The sequence below is a fragment of the Colossoma macropomum genome, unplaced genomic scaffold (assembly GCF_904425465.1).
Source record: "Colossoma macropomum unplaced genomic scaffold, Colossoma_macropomum, whole genome shotgun sequence".
NCBI lineage: Eukaryota > Metazoa > Chordata > Actinopteri > Characiformes > Serrasalmidae > Colossoma > Colossoma macropomum.
This window is the reverse complement of record NW_023494810.1, coordinates 29818930-29834079: the sequence shown is the minus strand read 5'-3', so window position 1 is coordinate 29834079 and position 15150 is coordinate 29818930. Positions and strand designations below refer to the sequence as shown.

The 15150-nt window shown below is 40.1% G+C and overlaps 1 protein-coding gene across 2 annotated transcripts; it reads left to right on the top strand.

The window, feature by feature from the left end:
* Positions 1-1050: 1050 nt before the first annotated feature.
* On the top strand, positions 1051-12440 carry LOC118799809 (cytochrome b561 domain-containing protein 1). Of its 2 annotated transcripts, none has more exons than XM_036559860.1 (3): positions 1051-1650; positions 4830-4867; positions 8592-12440. In XM_036559860.1, exons 1-3 carry the CDS (start codon positions 1494-1496, stop codon positions 9093-9095), a joined length of 699 nt encoding a protein of 232 aa, XP_036415753.1. In that variant the 5' UTR covers positions 1051-1493; the 3' UTR covers positions 9096-12440. The 2 variants fall into 2 exon arrangements, with proteins under 2 accessions (XP_036415753.1, XP_036415754.1); XM_036559861.1 differs by lacking the exon at positions 1051-1650 and adding an exon at positions 2826-3088.
* Positions 12441-15150: the final 2710 nt, after the last annotated feature.

Below are 15150 nucleotides of genomic sequence, written 5' to 3'. Positions count from 1 at the left end.
GCACAAAGCAGCTCCATAAAGGCTTGGCTGGGTGAGTTTGGAGTGGAAGAACTTGGCTGACCCTCACAGAGCCCTGACCTCCATCGAACACCGTTGGGATGAGCTAGAGCGGAGACTGCGAGCCAGGCCCTCTCGTCCAACATCAGTGTCTGACCTCACAAATGCTCTTCTGGATAAATGGGCAAACATTCCCACAGACACTCTCCGAAATCTTGTAGAAAGCTTCCCAGAAGAGCTCCATATTAATGCGTATGGATTTAGAATGCAATAAAAGCTCCTATTGGTGTAATGTGTAGGTGTCCTAATACTTTTGTCCATACGGTATATGTAAATGGCCTGGTCTTTGTGGCATCTGAGTTTCCAGACGAGTGTATATGCGTATGTATATATCTATATATATATATCTATATATATATATATATATATATATATATATATATGTATATATATATATGTATATATATGTATATATATATATGTATATGTATATATGTATATATATATGTATATATATATATATATATGTATATATATACGTATATATATATATATATATATGTATATATATACGTATATATATATATGTATATATATATGTATATATATATATATATGTATATATATATGTATATATGTATGTATATATGTATATATATGTATGTATGTATGTATGTATGTATATATATATATATATATGTATGTATGTATGTATATGTATATATATATATATATATATATATATATGATGTATCACTGCAAATATGGTCTTACATTTGAAAATCTTCACCTATTACAGTTAACTTTAATTGTCGGTAGACTGCATAATAATACACATAATAATGTATTATTATTATACATTATTATACGTTATTATGTGGGGAATGCAGTGGAACAACATTAAACCACACCTTCCAGTCAAAAAAATAATCTATTATGATCTAGAAAAGCCGCCGTTCCCCCCTTTACTCGGCTATTAGTGGTATCGCCCTGGCGGCCCCTCCCCTCCTCTCCTAGTGGGTTGGTCTCTGACGTAGCTGAGTGTTTTTGCCTGTGGGTTTGAAATGTGTGTTTGTTTCCATCCGGGAGGCGAATTTCAGCCTCGCGGTTTCAGCGGGAGGGTCAGAACTGCGTGCCTGCGGTGCTTTAATGTACCGGAATACGTAACGCAGCGTTACTCGCCGTGAACGGGCGACGCGTCTGGGATATAACGTTAGTTAATATGTGGTTCATTTCGCCGCGGGAGGCGACTGTGGAGCTCAGATAGGAGCAACCGGTTTAACATGTAGCTACAACTTCCATCTCCGCCCCCGGCAGAGCGAGGTCTCCGTTCAGGCTCGGATAAACGCGGCGTTCGCGGTGTGTGGACTGTGTGTAACCCGGGACACATTAATGACTACAGCAGGGAAACGCGGCCAGGGCGAGGCGTGCGGTCTGCAGCAGGAATGGGCCGCGAATTCGGCTTTATCCTGAGATAAAGAGGAGACGAGGAGAAGATGCGCTCGGACGTGGAGTACAGCCCGGTCGGGGAGGGACTGGGCATGCGCGAGTATTGGCTGTACGCGTGCCTGCGCAAGGTGGCCGTCGTGGGCGCGCACGCGGTCGCGCTCGGCTTCACCGTGCTCGTGTCCGCGCTGGCAAGACCCGGGACGAGTGAGTCTGTTCTGCTGTTCTCAGCAAAATGGACTTAGTTTACAGGGTTTAACTCGGTGTTTCACAGACATACACACTCAAAAAACCTGGTTCTGTTTAGAACTGCGAACCCATGGAACTGTTCGGAACCATTTGCATTATTAAAGGGTTCATTGCATGCAGGTGAAATTGTTCTTCAGATGGATGGAAACCTATACAGCACCAAAAAGGGTTCTTCTTGACGTCATAACAACCCTTTCTGGTGCTATCTAGAACCATTTTCAGAATGGCCTATTAAGAACCACATACAGCACATTCTCCACCAATCTGAAGAACCATTTCACCATGCAAAGAGCCACTTAAGCATGAAATAGTTCCGTATAGAACTCAAAGTTCCAAACAGAACCATTGCTTTCACTAAAGAACCCTTGAAGAACCATCTGTTCTGAGTGATTAGTGCTGGAGTTCACCTTCACTGAGTGGTTCAGTGTTTTTCATGCTGTAATACTCATTCCAGTCATAAAGGACTTGATTAGCTGATGAAAGTCTGATTCCAGTCTACAGTGCAACACTGACCCCTCTGCAGAACATCCACTAGCAAACAGTCATCTGAGCGGTGAGGAATGTACGGAAGTCCAGAGGGGCCTTAAGGTAGTTACAGTTTTCTGGATTGTGGTTATCTTGAGATAACGAGTTAATTATCTCTCCTGGCTTCTCCGGACTTCCGTAGGAATGTGATGATCATACATAAATAAATGCTTTTCCCCGCCCCCTAAACTCCTCTGACAGGGATTTATCTTAATATTGGACTAAACTGCGATGCTGATGAAAATCCCTGTTTAGTCTAGGATTAGGTTCAGTCTGGGTCAGATAAACTGTACTTCGACAGCTTCTCCTAATATATGAACGTACGGTCACACAGTTTGAACACCCCGGGTCAAACATCCTGTTTTGTTGATTTTGTGAGTGAAAATAAGTGAACACATCCTCAGAATGCACTTACATCGTGACCTTTTAATGAAAAATGACTTTATTTGCTGAGCTCAACATATTGGGGAAAAAATAGATAAAATATGCTAAAACTGTTGTGAAGGCCACCTTTATGTTTTATTTCAAAATTGCGCATTAATTACTCTTCACACAGAAAATCAACAAGAATGGGGCCGGGGTGCTTAAAATTTTGCATATGACTGTAATTTAGCGTAGTTCTTTTTTCTGCTGCTGTAAATCTGAGTCACATTAGGTGTGCTGGAGCAGGAAAAACCTGAACCAGTGCAGTGCAGTGCAGGCCACAGAGCTGACGCTGGAACATTTTTAGTGACCTGGGAACATTTTTCTTTGGTTTAGATATTCGTTTATGACTCTCTGTATTGTTTCTTGTTTTTCCTGCTTCAGCTTATGATCAGATCACACCCTTCAGGTGCGTAAGAGCAGGAAACACACTAAACTCTACGTACAGGTGAGCTCCAGCACCAAGACTGGTCTTCTCCCTCCATCCCATAGACTCTGTGGAGTCTGTGGAGAAGAACTACTTTTGGTTCCCTGAAATGAATAGATGTTTTTTTTGTCAATGAGACGTGTGAAGAACCTTTTTTGGGGGATGCACAATGGCAGGGGTGCCCAATCCTGGTCCTGCAGAGTTTAGCTCCAGCCCCGGTCTAACAGACCAGATCCAGGTAATCAAGGCCTCCAGAGAGTCTGGAAGAGGCTGAATTTGAGCCATTTGTGTTGGATCTCTCCAGGACCGGGATTGGGCACCTCTGCACAATGGTATCAGAATCATATTGTTAGATTACTGCTTAAATAAAAATAAATAAATAAATATATATATATATATATATATATATATATATATATATATATATATATATATATATATATATATATATATAAAACGTATAATAATGTATAATAATACATTATTATGTGTATTATTATGCAGTCTACCGACAATTAAAGTTAACTGTAATAGGTTAAGATTTTTAAATGTAAGACCGTATTTGCAGTGATACATCTCATATATATATATATTGGCATTAGACATAAGATTTGATATTTCAAGACGTTTGTACATTTAGGCGATGCTGGGTTACCGTTACTGCCTGAATTACATTACTTATATTGCATTTGTAATAAAGAAATGTACTTCTTAATTAAGTTAATCCAGATTTAGTCCCGTCGGCATTGACTCACAATTCCCATATCGCTGCATCCCTAAATTTAGCCAGGCACCTTTATTTTTATCTTCCCTGTGGGCCATTGATTGTCACTCCAAGCCCTGGAGCTCCACTACACTGCCCATTTGTGTTTTATCTGCTTGATAATTAGTTCGTGAGTCGAGTGTGGTCAGTTACAGCAGGGCGTCCTCATGACCGAAGGCTGTTATTTAGCTGGAGGGTTAGCTGATATTTCCCTGTCAGGCCACTCACCAGTCCATCACATCTAATCTTTGATTTGCACTAGAGCTCCACAACACAGTGTTTGTTAATCAGTACCTCAGTGTTGGCCTTCGCAGCACTGATATTACAGAAGGCTACAGTACGAAAATGACAAAAGGTTTCATTGAACAATGTCAGATGTTCCCAGATCAGTGTGCATCCCAGATAAGGGCCCAGCTTTAACCTTGTTACGTCAGTTTTAATTTATTGCAAGCAGCAGCGAACCGCTAACTTTGCACTAGGCCTTCAGTTCGGGCTATAGATGTCAAAACATAGTCAAAAACACCTCAATGATAATGCTAGTAGCCCTTTATGGGATTTCAAATGACTAAACTGACTAACTGAAACCTGGTTAGACTAAAGCCTCTATTGAGTCACTGACGTATCTAGAACTTTCAGAATTACACTGGTGGTTAATCTAACGTGTAGGGCCTTTGGTTCAGCTCCTGAAGTCCTAACCGATGGGAGAGCTTGCTTGCTGTATCTACCTAGATACTCTGGGGAAAAAAATCTTGATTGGATACTTTTCCAGCCTTTTTAAGCCCTTTGTTTCTGACACAATCTTCATAATAAAAGAAGAGTATTACCCCAATACAAAAAGCATTGAGTCTATTAAATTCATATAAACTAAAAGTTACAGACATGATGTTCTTTAAATGATTTTTAAAGTTGACAATTGCCCACTGGTTTCATGATATGTTGCAATTGGCCTATGCAGTGATATAAATGCATTTTGTATACTGAATTTTTGTTTATTTGCAGGTCTCTTTTCTTGGCACCCTCTCTGCATGTCACTTGGGGTAAGTTCTAGCGATGCACAATGTAATATACTACACTCTGAATATTATTTTATAATAGCTGTACTGTGCAGGTAGTGTACACAATGAACTGTACAAGAAATAATCAATAGAAATATTTTTTAAATGTCCACATATTAATGTTGTCATAGAGCACCAACCTTTACTGAGAACTGCATAACAAAGAACGGTGTACAGCAGTCATTTCTTAAACTCTGTTCATCCACTTGTACATGTAGCGACGTAGCTGAGGTGAGATTCTCACAAGGTTAACTTCTAATGTAATTGTAAACTGAGACAGACGGCAGACAACCCTGCTAGAAGAAACAGCATAGACCACCACCAAAACCAGCATATGTTGTGTTTTGGATACTGGTATGCTGGCCGGCCAGCCTGACCATGCTGGGTGACAAACTCAACCCGTACCAGATCAGTAAAAACATGGAATGCTTGCTGGTTTTGTGCTGGCCATGCAGGGGAACAGCCTGTTTTAATGGAATAACAGTCATATGCACTGTGCATGTGAACTTAGTGTCATACATTCATTCTAAACCGCTTATCCTCCTGGGTTACGGGGGTGCTGGGGCCTATCCCAGGGCGGAAGGCAGGAAACACCCCGGGGAGGTCGCCAGTCCATCACAGGACAGACACACATACATATACACCGATCAGGCATAACATTACGACCACCTCCTTGTTTCTACGGTCACTGTCCATTTTATCAGCTCCACTTATTATATAGGTTCACTTTGTAGTAGCACTGCTGTGTCTGATCCACTCACACAAGCGCAACACACACTAACACACCACCACCATGTCAGTGTTACTGCAGTGCTGAGAATGATCCACCACCCAAATAGTACCTGCTCTGTGAGGGTCCATGGGGGTCCTGACCACTGAAGAACAGGGTAAAAGGGGGCTAACAAAGTATACAGAGAAACAGATGGACTACAGTCTGTAACTGTAGAACTACAAAGTGCACCTATATAGTAAGTGGAGCTGATAAAATGGACAATGAGAGTAGAAACAAGGCGGTGGTCATAATGTTATGCCTGATTGGTGTATGTTCACACACTCACTCACACATAGGGACAATTTAGCATCTCCAATTTGCCTGACTGCATGTCTTTGGACTGTGGGAGAAAACCCACAGACACAGGAAGAACATGCAAACTCCACACAGAAAGGACTGTGGTTGCCCGGCCGGGGAATCGAACGCTGGCCTTTCTTGCTGTGAGGCAACAGCGCTAGTATTTTGATATATTGTGAGTTATATCAGCTTTATCTAGTCATATGACTACAATATGAAATGTTATCTGTTGTGAAAAGTTCCCAAAGTACACTCCTGTTTCACTTCCAGCTCATTAACCCAGACTGAACTCCACACAACCTTCTGTGCCCTTTTCATATGATGAAATGAAATCCCTGTCCTCTTCGCTCAGTCGCAAGAAACTCAGAGCTCCGTTTCTTTTTGTTCGCTTTTGTTCAAGAATGATGCGTCTGTAACTGGCTCAGAGCCTCGAGGCAGTAAATGAATAATACATCGCCGTGCTGAATAATGAATAGTACACGGCGGAGTACTGAAATAATTAGGCTTGCATGCCCCCCTCGGCAGGTTACCACACAGTATATAGTTACGCCTGACCTGGAACGCAGAGACACTGGGTGGTGTGATGGACTTTTCCATAGCAGTGATACTGTGGCCAGTGTGGGGAGACTGTGCTTCTCCTCATCTATAGACAATGTCCTTCTGTCCTGTGAGGAACCATTGTTCGCTGTGACAGATAAAGGATGTTGGTTTGCACTGAGACGCATTCAGACTGCAGGGGCTTTGGCTTTGGCTGACAAGAAGCTGCCAATAAATCGAACCCTGGCAGACGGTGATCCACAGTGTCTTTAGGGCCGAATGACGCCGTCACATTTGTGGTATTCTTATGTTTTTTGGCAGAGCTGAACTGAATTAAACTCACTAATGAAACGTTTTGGCCCACAATTCAGTTCTCTTTGTGCAGAGATATTAAAGGAGACTGTGTGATGTTAGCATTCAGTAGAGCTGGCCGATATGGCAAAATGTAATATCACAATACTTCAGAAAGTTTTTTTATGATATGATGTGTCACAATTCAAACAAGCAGCTGTTGAATGAGAAGCTGAACATAGCCAAAAAAAGTCAAACGTCGAGAGACGTTTTACAAGAAAATATTCCACTTTAGAGGAAAAGTTTCCTGCTGGAGATGCGAGAAAAGCAGCTATAGCTGAGCTAAAGCTTAAATCAGAGCAAAGTAAGTCTGTGTTTTCGGTTATATTATATTTGTTAGCCTTACGTTCATTACACATTACACTAACATGAGCACATACTGAGACATATTTACAGCCAAGATGGTAAAACGGATCTAAAATGTTGTGGTTAGATTTTTGTTGAAAGCACAAAATGGCTCTTCTTAACATTTGGGTTGCCGACCCCTGACCTAACCTGATGCTCTAAGCTAGGCTCTGTATTAGATGTTACTTTGTTGTCTGATTGTTTCTATTTTTGCTGAAAGGCTAATTTAGCTAATAAGTAATGCAAGCTTATGTGCACCGATTAGCATCGTGCTGCATGCCTATTATCACAAATTCACCTCAAACCATGTTGAGTTGTCAGGTAACTTCAAAAAGACTGTGGTTTCTGACTCTGTATGACAGACTTTTTATTTATGAATATGAACAAAAGTACATTCCATAGCTGAAAACACAACTAGCAGCCATCTTGAAGCCTGAATTCTGTTTGTGCTTTTACTTTTGGATATTAACAGTTTAAATCTATTCTTTGTTGTTCGCCTCATACTTTTAATTCTTTATTTAAACAAGCTAGCACCAGGTTTGTGTTTAAAAATAAAGGTGCTAAAAGGGTTCTTTGGAGTGAGGCTATAGAATAACACCTTTTGGTACCTTAAAGAACCTTTTAATAAATGTTTTTTTTCAAAGTAAATCATTTTTGTGAATGGAATGTAAATGAAAATACAATTTTTTGTTTTTAAAGAACCAGCACTTAATGCTAAGGTTCTGTACCACTTATTATTATTATTATTATTATTATTATTATTATTATTACTATTATCAAAAACAACAATAATGATAATTGATTATTTAACATTTGCAGATTTTGGTATTGATTAACGGAAGTTATTGAATTTAAAAATCAGATTGTTTATTAAAAGTTCCATTTCTTACTTTGTTCAATCAATTAAACATTAAGTGTTCAGACTGAGTGTTTTTGCCATAGTATCGTTTGGTATTCAGCACTGTGATGCTATGTTTGGTATTGATATCACAGTCAAAATTCTGGTATACTGGTATTATAGTGTGAGGGGGCGGGGCTAAATTGCTATAGGCTGAATAGACATAAATGTAATTTTTCACAAAAATGCTAATTAGCTGGCTGTTTTTGCAGCTCAGTTTAACTATATGGACCGTTTTTACTGAAACGTTTTAAAACAATATTTACATACCACTAAAATTTTTCCCAGCTTTCCCTTTAAGACGGTCCAGACCAGGACTGTCCAGCCAGTCCCTGTGCATGACTGTGATTTATGCTTGTTTCCCTCCTCCCTGAATCACATGCAAATGGTCAAGCTTATCAACACTAAACTGCGCTAGACTTGTGTGACCCCTCACATACTCACTCACTCACACTCTCTCTCTCTCTCTCTCTCTCTCTCTCTCTCTCTCCCTTTCCCTTCTTTAGTTCTGTCTCTGCATGACGGAGGGGATCCTGCTGTTTTCGGCCGACGGCTCCCCGTTCTGCTTCAAGTCCCGCAAAGGGAAGATCCGTGTGCACTGGATCCTGCAGGCTCTGATGCTGCTGTCCGCCGCCACCGGCCTGGGCTTCATGGTGGCCAGTAAGAACGTGTCGGGGCGCCCCCACCTGGCCTCGTGGCACAGCATACTGGGTGTAGCCACTCTGGCGGCCACAGCGCTGCAGGCGATCTGTGGCGTGTGCCTGCTTTTCCCCAAACTCCTCGGCATCTCGTCCGTGCCGCGCCTGCGCCTCTACCACGCCACCTGTGGCCTGGTGGCCTACCTGCTGGCCACCATCACAGTCGTGGCGGCCATGTTTACGGACTGGTTCCAGGCCGCGGTGAAAGGAGCGACGTGGTACGGCTTCCTGCTGCTGCCGCTGTTCCCCGCGCTGGTGGTGATGAACCAAATCACAAACTCCTTCCTGCCTAAGAAGAAGCTCACGACGTGAAGCAGAGTCACAACACAAACTGCCCCATTTAGACTCTCATTCATTTACACACGTAACATCGGCAGCACTGTGGGCGGCATTTGTGGCCTAATATTGATATACATCGGCCATCAAAAGTTTGGGAACATCTAGCTGTTCAAAATTCAAATGAGCACATACTGCATAAATAGTCATGTGTAAAAGTTTGGGCGCCCCTGGCCAATTCACTTTCACTGGTATTCACTTATTTTCAGTTAGAAAATCAACAGAATGTGTAGTTTTATCAGGGGTGTTCAAACTTTCGCATATAACACACACACACTGATTTACGGTGACACACTGATGTGGGAATTGTGGGTTGAAGGTAATATCATTCATGTACAAATCTGCTGATGCTGATACATAAACATTTTTAGACACTGCATTTATTTACTATTATTGTAAATATAATATATAAGATATTAAATTTGTTTCTATACAATAACAAATGCATTGACATGAATAAGATGCAGATATTTAAGCGCAGTAGCCCAGCATCCCCTAAACATGCTGGTCTTCCAAAGTGTAAACAAAATCATCTAACATTGGATTGAAATATCGGTCAAGTCTCAACGTCTGTCCGATGTCGTTTCTTACCGATATCGATATGATTCCAATATTATCCAAAATTAACCACTACTATTGTGAATCCTTTACGATTTCGTTGTCAGTTTGCAATAAGCAGGTTAATTTAGAGGACAGTAATGTAAACAGTAAATAGTCATGCAAAAATATCCATATGCAAAAGTTTTGGCGCCCCTGGTCAAATAACGCTTGGTTGATTTTCTGAGCATAAATAAGTGAACACATCCTCTACAGCGACCACACTACTGCACGTTTTAATACACAGTTACTGTTTATTTGCTGAATTTGGGGGGAAAAAATGTAAAAATCAAATGCAAAAGTTATGGCACACGTTGCCAACAGATTCACCATTGCAGATAAACAGAAATTGTGCTCTAAAATCAGCAGAAAAATGCCACAGAGTCATGTGTCAGTCAGTCTTCTCTGTAGAGGACGTGTTAAATTTCAATTCGGAAATCATTAAAACGTGTAATTTGATGACGTGTTCAAAACTTTCACATAAGTGCTTTTAACAATAGTTTGGAAACAACAACTGTCCAGTCATTATTTAGGAAACCTGCTCTTCCCAACAAGGAAGAGACTTTGTTGAACATGAAGGTGAAGATAAATATACCCATCACGTAGAGCTGTTCTGTAAATAAAACTCAAACAGTACTCAAAAAAATTCGAAGTAGGCCACGTTTCCCCAAACTTTTGATGGGCAGTGTATGTTCCCTGTGAAGACGTGACTGCACATTTCATCATGACTTACTTCTGTACTTACTGCTTAAAGACATGCTACTTCAGCTGATTTGGGTTTGTGTGATGCGCTTGGAGTGTAAAACAATGCAGCTGTCTAGATGATTTGTGCTCTGCAGTGCAGATGAGCTGCCCTGTGTCTGTGTTTTTGAGCTTCCTAATCAGTCGTTTATCTGTTTTATCCTCTGGCCTGTTCTCATTAGCGCTGATGGAAATGGTACTCATTTAAGGAGAGACACTACAGGTGAACAGGGTCATCACAGCACAGTGAAGCGTTTTTTTTTTATTTTTTTTATTGGAAGTTTTCCAAAAATGATTTTCAGATATACAGATCAGGCATTATCTACTTAAATATGCATACGTTTGCATATTTTGAAAAATGTTAAATTTAAATGTGAAATATTTTTAAAAACAAAAATCTAGTTTTGGACTAAAATAAAAAAAATCTGTAAAATGTAATTAAAAAAATGTAATTAAATTGTTTATATTTCAGATCATTTTGTATATAGATAATCTGGTAACACTTCAGCTTTGGGGGGGCGTTAAAATGCCCTTATAGCACTTATTAAGCCATAAGTCGTTGTAATTAACTGGCAGCTTATTAATACACAGTTAAGCATTTCAAGAGCACTCGTAATGCTCTTGTTAAGCCTTATTGACACATAATGCTAAATAATGTAGTAATAATCAGCCAGTTAACTACCAACCACTGGTTTGTTAAAGCTTAATATGTGCATTATAAGGGCATTATAATATCCCCTATTCTGGAGCATTACACATAATCAGCCATAAATGCAGCTATGAGCAATATATTACATAATCTTCATATTATTCTCCAGAACAGTGGTAGGAATTTACACAAACGTTCAAGAATGCAGGTAATTTATAACCTGAACGTAAAGAAAAACTGATTTTGAAAAAAATTATTTTAAGAATACGCAGTGAGATCTCAGAAAACACACCACGTATGGAGATGTTGTTATTACTACAAAGGGAACAGACATATTTAGATATTCTCTAGATTCTACACAAAACAAGCTTTTCAGTGATATGTGACTTGACGTGGTTGTGCTAGTGTGGGCGGAGCTAAACCATTACCTTCCAAAAGGTAGGAACTTTAAAGTTAGTGAGCAGGAATTTACACAACACAGCAAAATAAATGTACTTCAGCTGAGTTGTGACATTTTATGATTACAGTTTAGGACGCTGTAGATCTCTTCTTATCCAAAAACGGTTGTTTCTGCCTGTGGTGTCTCGCCTTAAAGCGCACTTTACAGCGGCAGGAATCCCTGATTGCCACAGAGGAGCAATAACCTCTATATGCTTTATTCGGTCAGGGTTTATGGGCTGTTTATAAACTATGGATTGATGCTTGTTTAAAGCTACTCTATGTAATATTTGGGGATTTGGAGACCTCTCTGGTGAAAATGTGAAACTGCACATGATATGTGGAGGAATATCTGATAACATGGGTTGTGCTTTGGACCCCAACAGGCAGTGAATGTGATATCTGTGAGCACATTGAAAGCATTCAAAGAGAACTCAGTCAAACTTGGTGAAGGATGTGTTTTCTGAGGATGTGAGTGAATTACCCACTATCGTCATCAGACCTTCATCAGTATAATGTTCATTTTGAGCCTATACAGGTGACGTGGTTTGCGAAATCTCACCCGACGCCTCTGAGCATTAAAGCTCACTGAAATTTTATCCTAAATGTCATGTAATGTAAGTCCTCTGAGTCTCTGTGGGATGTAAGGGATGTATTGTTAACTGGACACGGTACCTGACCTGACAGACACTATTTTTAAAGCCATTTTTCAGCTTTTTTCTTCAGTTTATCATATTTATTTAGCAGGTCGTCTCAGTTGGGCTGAGTTTTACATTACTGACTACGTTACTGTGTTGACATGGCATTTATTTTGTTGCATATTTCTTGTATCCTTATTTATATCATGTCCAGTTTTTTTCCTGAGATTATTCCTGGATTAAAAAGGATTTCCAGTGGTGGAGTGTCCGTTTCCAGTGAACTTTGCACATTAACCTTTCAGCCTTTCACTATTTCTTTTTCACTGTATTCTGTGGTTAATGAATATGAGCTTTTCTGAATGCAGATTAAGCCAAGCACTCGGCTAAATGGCCCTTCAAAGGAGAATTCCACCCTTTTTTTTTCAAAATTTCTGGATAATTCGATGACTAAAATGTAAACAAAGTCATTCAGAGTGGTTTGGTGTGAAATGCTCTGTTCTAGAGAAACTTACAGAGTCAGAATTGTTCACAGTGGTGGTGATAGGAACCAGATGTCCACCTCTAAAAGCTCCCTCCCAGAAAGTTATTACATTAAATGGTCATAAATACACATTGTTTTATGATAGTTTGAGATAAGATTTTGGCCTCAAACACATTTTTAAATACATACATGGCATAGAGGTGCATGCACAGTGTTGTAAGGCAATATAGTCCCCAAAGAAAACTTGTCTTTTCTAATTTCCTACTATTTTACCATCATCAACATTACATATAAAAACTCAGAAGATGCATGGAGAGGTTCACTGGTGGTTTTGGATATTATATAACATGGTTATGTGGGCTAGACCCCTTTGCAATTTCCATATATGGACTGTATGGATTGGGGAGTGAAAAGTACATTCTGCAATATACTCGTTCAAACTTACATACATACATCATCTAAACCGCTTATCCTTCTGGGTCGCGGTGGGGTGCTGGAGCCCATCCCAGCTGCCATTGGGCGGAAGGCAGGACACACCCTGGACAGGTCGCCAGTCCATCGCAGGGCAGACAGACAGACATACACAGTCACACACTCACACCTAGGGGCAATTCAGCATGTCCAATCAGCCTGACTGCATGTTTTTGGACTGTGGGAGGAAACCGGAGTACCCGGAGGAAACACATGCAGACACGGGGAGAACAGGCAAACTCCACACAGAAATGACCCTGGTCACCCAGCTGGGAATCGAACCCAGGCCATTCTTGCTGTGAGGCGACAGCGCTACCCGCTGCGCCACCGTGCCGCCCTCGTTCAAACTTATTTCAGAAAAAAGAGGAAAATTTGGTTTTCCATAATACATAATTCATGAATTGGTACAAAATTCGAGGTACTGTGTCATTAGTGAATGAATAGTTTGCCAGTCCAGGATTAAAGCTTTTGGTGTGTCCAGAAAACTGCTGCATAAGAATACAGCTATGGGAACACAGCCCTGTATAGGTGTTGCATGTTAGTTAACAATGTTTACCTGTATTATTATCTCCCATTGCTAAAGGGAGCTGCTGATGTGTCTCAGGTCAATATAACTGTGGCTGAAATGCAACAATACTATTAACTATTATTAGTTTTCCTGTGTGAAGCTACATGCTTTACACAGGAACATGCAGCCTGATAATCCGACTAGTAGCTCAATTGGAATAGAATACGTCCATGTTTACACCTCAATCAGACTAGACTAGTCTGATTGAGGCCACTCGGAATACAATTTCTATCCGATTGAATGAGGTGGGTAATCCTGTAAATAATCTGTTAAATAGAAGAATAATATCAGTGTAAAAGCCTGTATCTGATTACATTCCCAATCAGAAAGTCTAAGTATATTCTGATCATGTGCGTCACGTCATAGCGAAAGTTTATAACATTCAACATGGCGGAGCAGAAACTGGTCTGCAGAGGAGACGAAGTTTATGCTCTGATCTTTAAAAGACGGCGGTGGGACGGACGTCCAGCTTATGCGTCTCAGAACACGACATCTTCCTCTCGGCCTCCTTTAATAAGGAAACGTGAAGTTTGTTTTCCTGAGTCTGACATCATTTTAAAGTAATTAAAAACACAAGCACTGCTCACTGCTGCTCATCTGACTCTGACTGGACGTGATGCTTGTTGTCACGGTAACATGTACACTAAGCAGTGCTCTACGCATGCACGTAATTTTGACTGGATTACGCATGTAAACAGATTTCTATCAGATTGTTGAATAGAGTGAGCAAACACCTCAGCACCTCAGTCTTAATCTATAATCGGAATGTATCTGATTAACTGGTCATTTAATTGGGGGTGTGTTCACTCAACGTCAAGTATCCGGCTGTTCAGACAACTTAGTAAAAACGCCCACTTTATATTTTTCTTTCTTTTTCTATTTTGATTTAAACTTTTCATTTCATTTGTGTGTTTCTTTGTACAGCTTCAGTTTACTAAATAACGGTGATTCATTTTTGTACCAACTCTTTTTATGAGTGAAATATACTAAAATATGTCACAAAGCAGACTCAATATTTGTAAGTATTAAAACCTGCGATGGTTTTATTAAATAAATAAATATCAGTGTTGCTCTAGAGACACAACTTCAGAGATGACTAAAATATGTACCATATATTGTTGAGGTTCATTAACAAAAGTTTTTCTGAGACTATAATGAAATCATAAGCTCACTGTCAGCACAACGATGGCTCACTGAATACTGGGCACTTAAATATAGACTCAAAAAGTTAGTTTGGTCCACTATGAAGGTCTAGTCTTACTTCCACTGCTGTTTAATTACTCACAGCAAAAAAATGATATCTTGGCAAGTGAAAGCATCTGGACTGAGTAATACAAGTGTGGGCAGGATTTCTCATTATGAGATGGTTGTACTAATATTCAGCCTAATCCTCGACATTTTCACGCTACTTTTACAGATTAAGTGCTCCTATCAGGTGAAATTATCCA

What these genes read in the sequence shown, in the direction of transcription:
- LOC118799809 (XM_036559860.1), top strand. Translation starts at nt 1,494, where the DNA reads ATGCGCTCGGACGTGGAGTACAGCCCGGTCGGGGAGGGACTGGGCATG. An exon ending in GCTGGCAAGACCCGGGACGA is followed by an intron (nt 1,651 to 4,829) that starts GTGAGTCTGTTC and finishes GTTTATTTGCAG; the next exon opens with GTCTCTTTTCTTGGCACCCT. An exon ending in CTCTCTGCATGTCACTTGGG is followed by an intron (nt 4,868 to 8,591) that starts GTAAGTTCTAGC and finishes TCCCTTCTTTAG; the next exon opens with TTCTGTCTCTGCATGACGGA.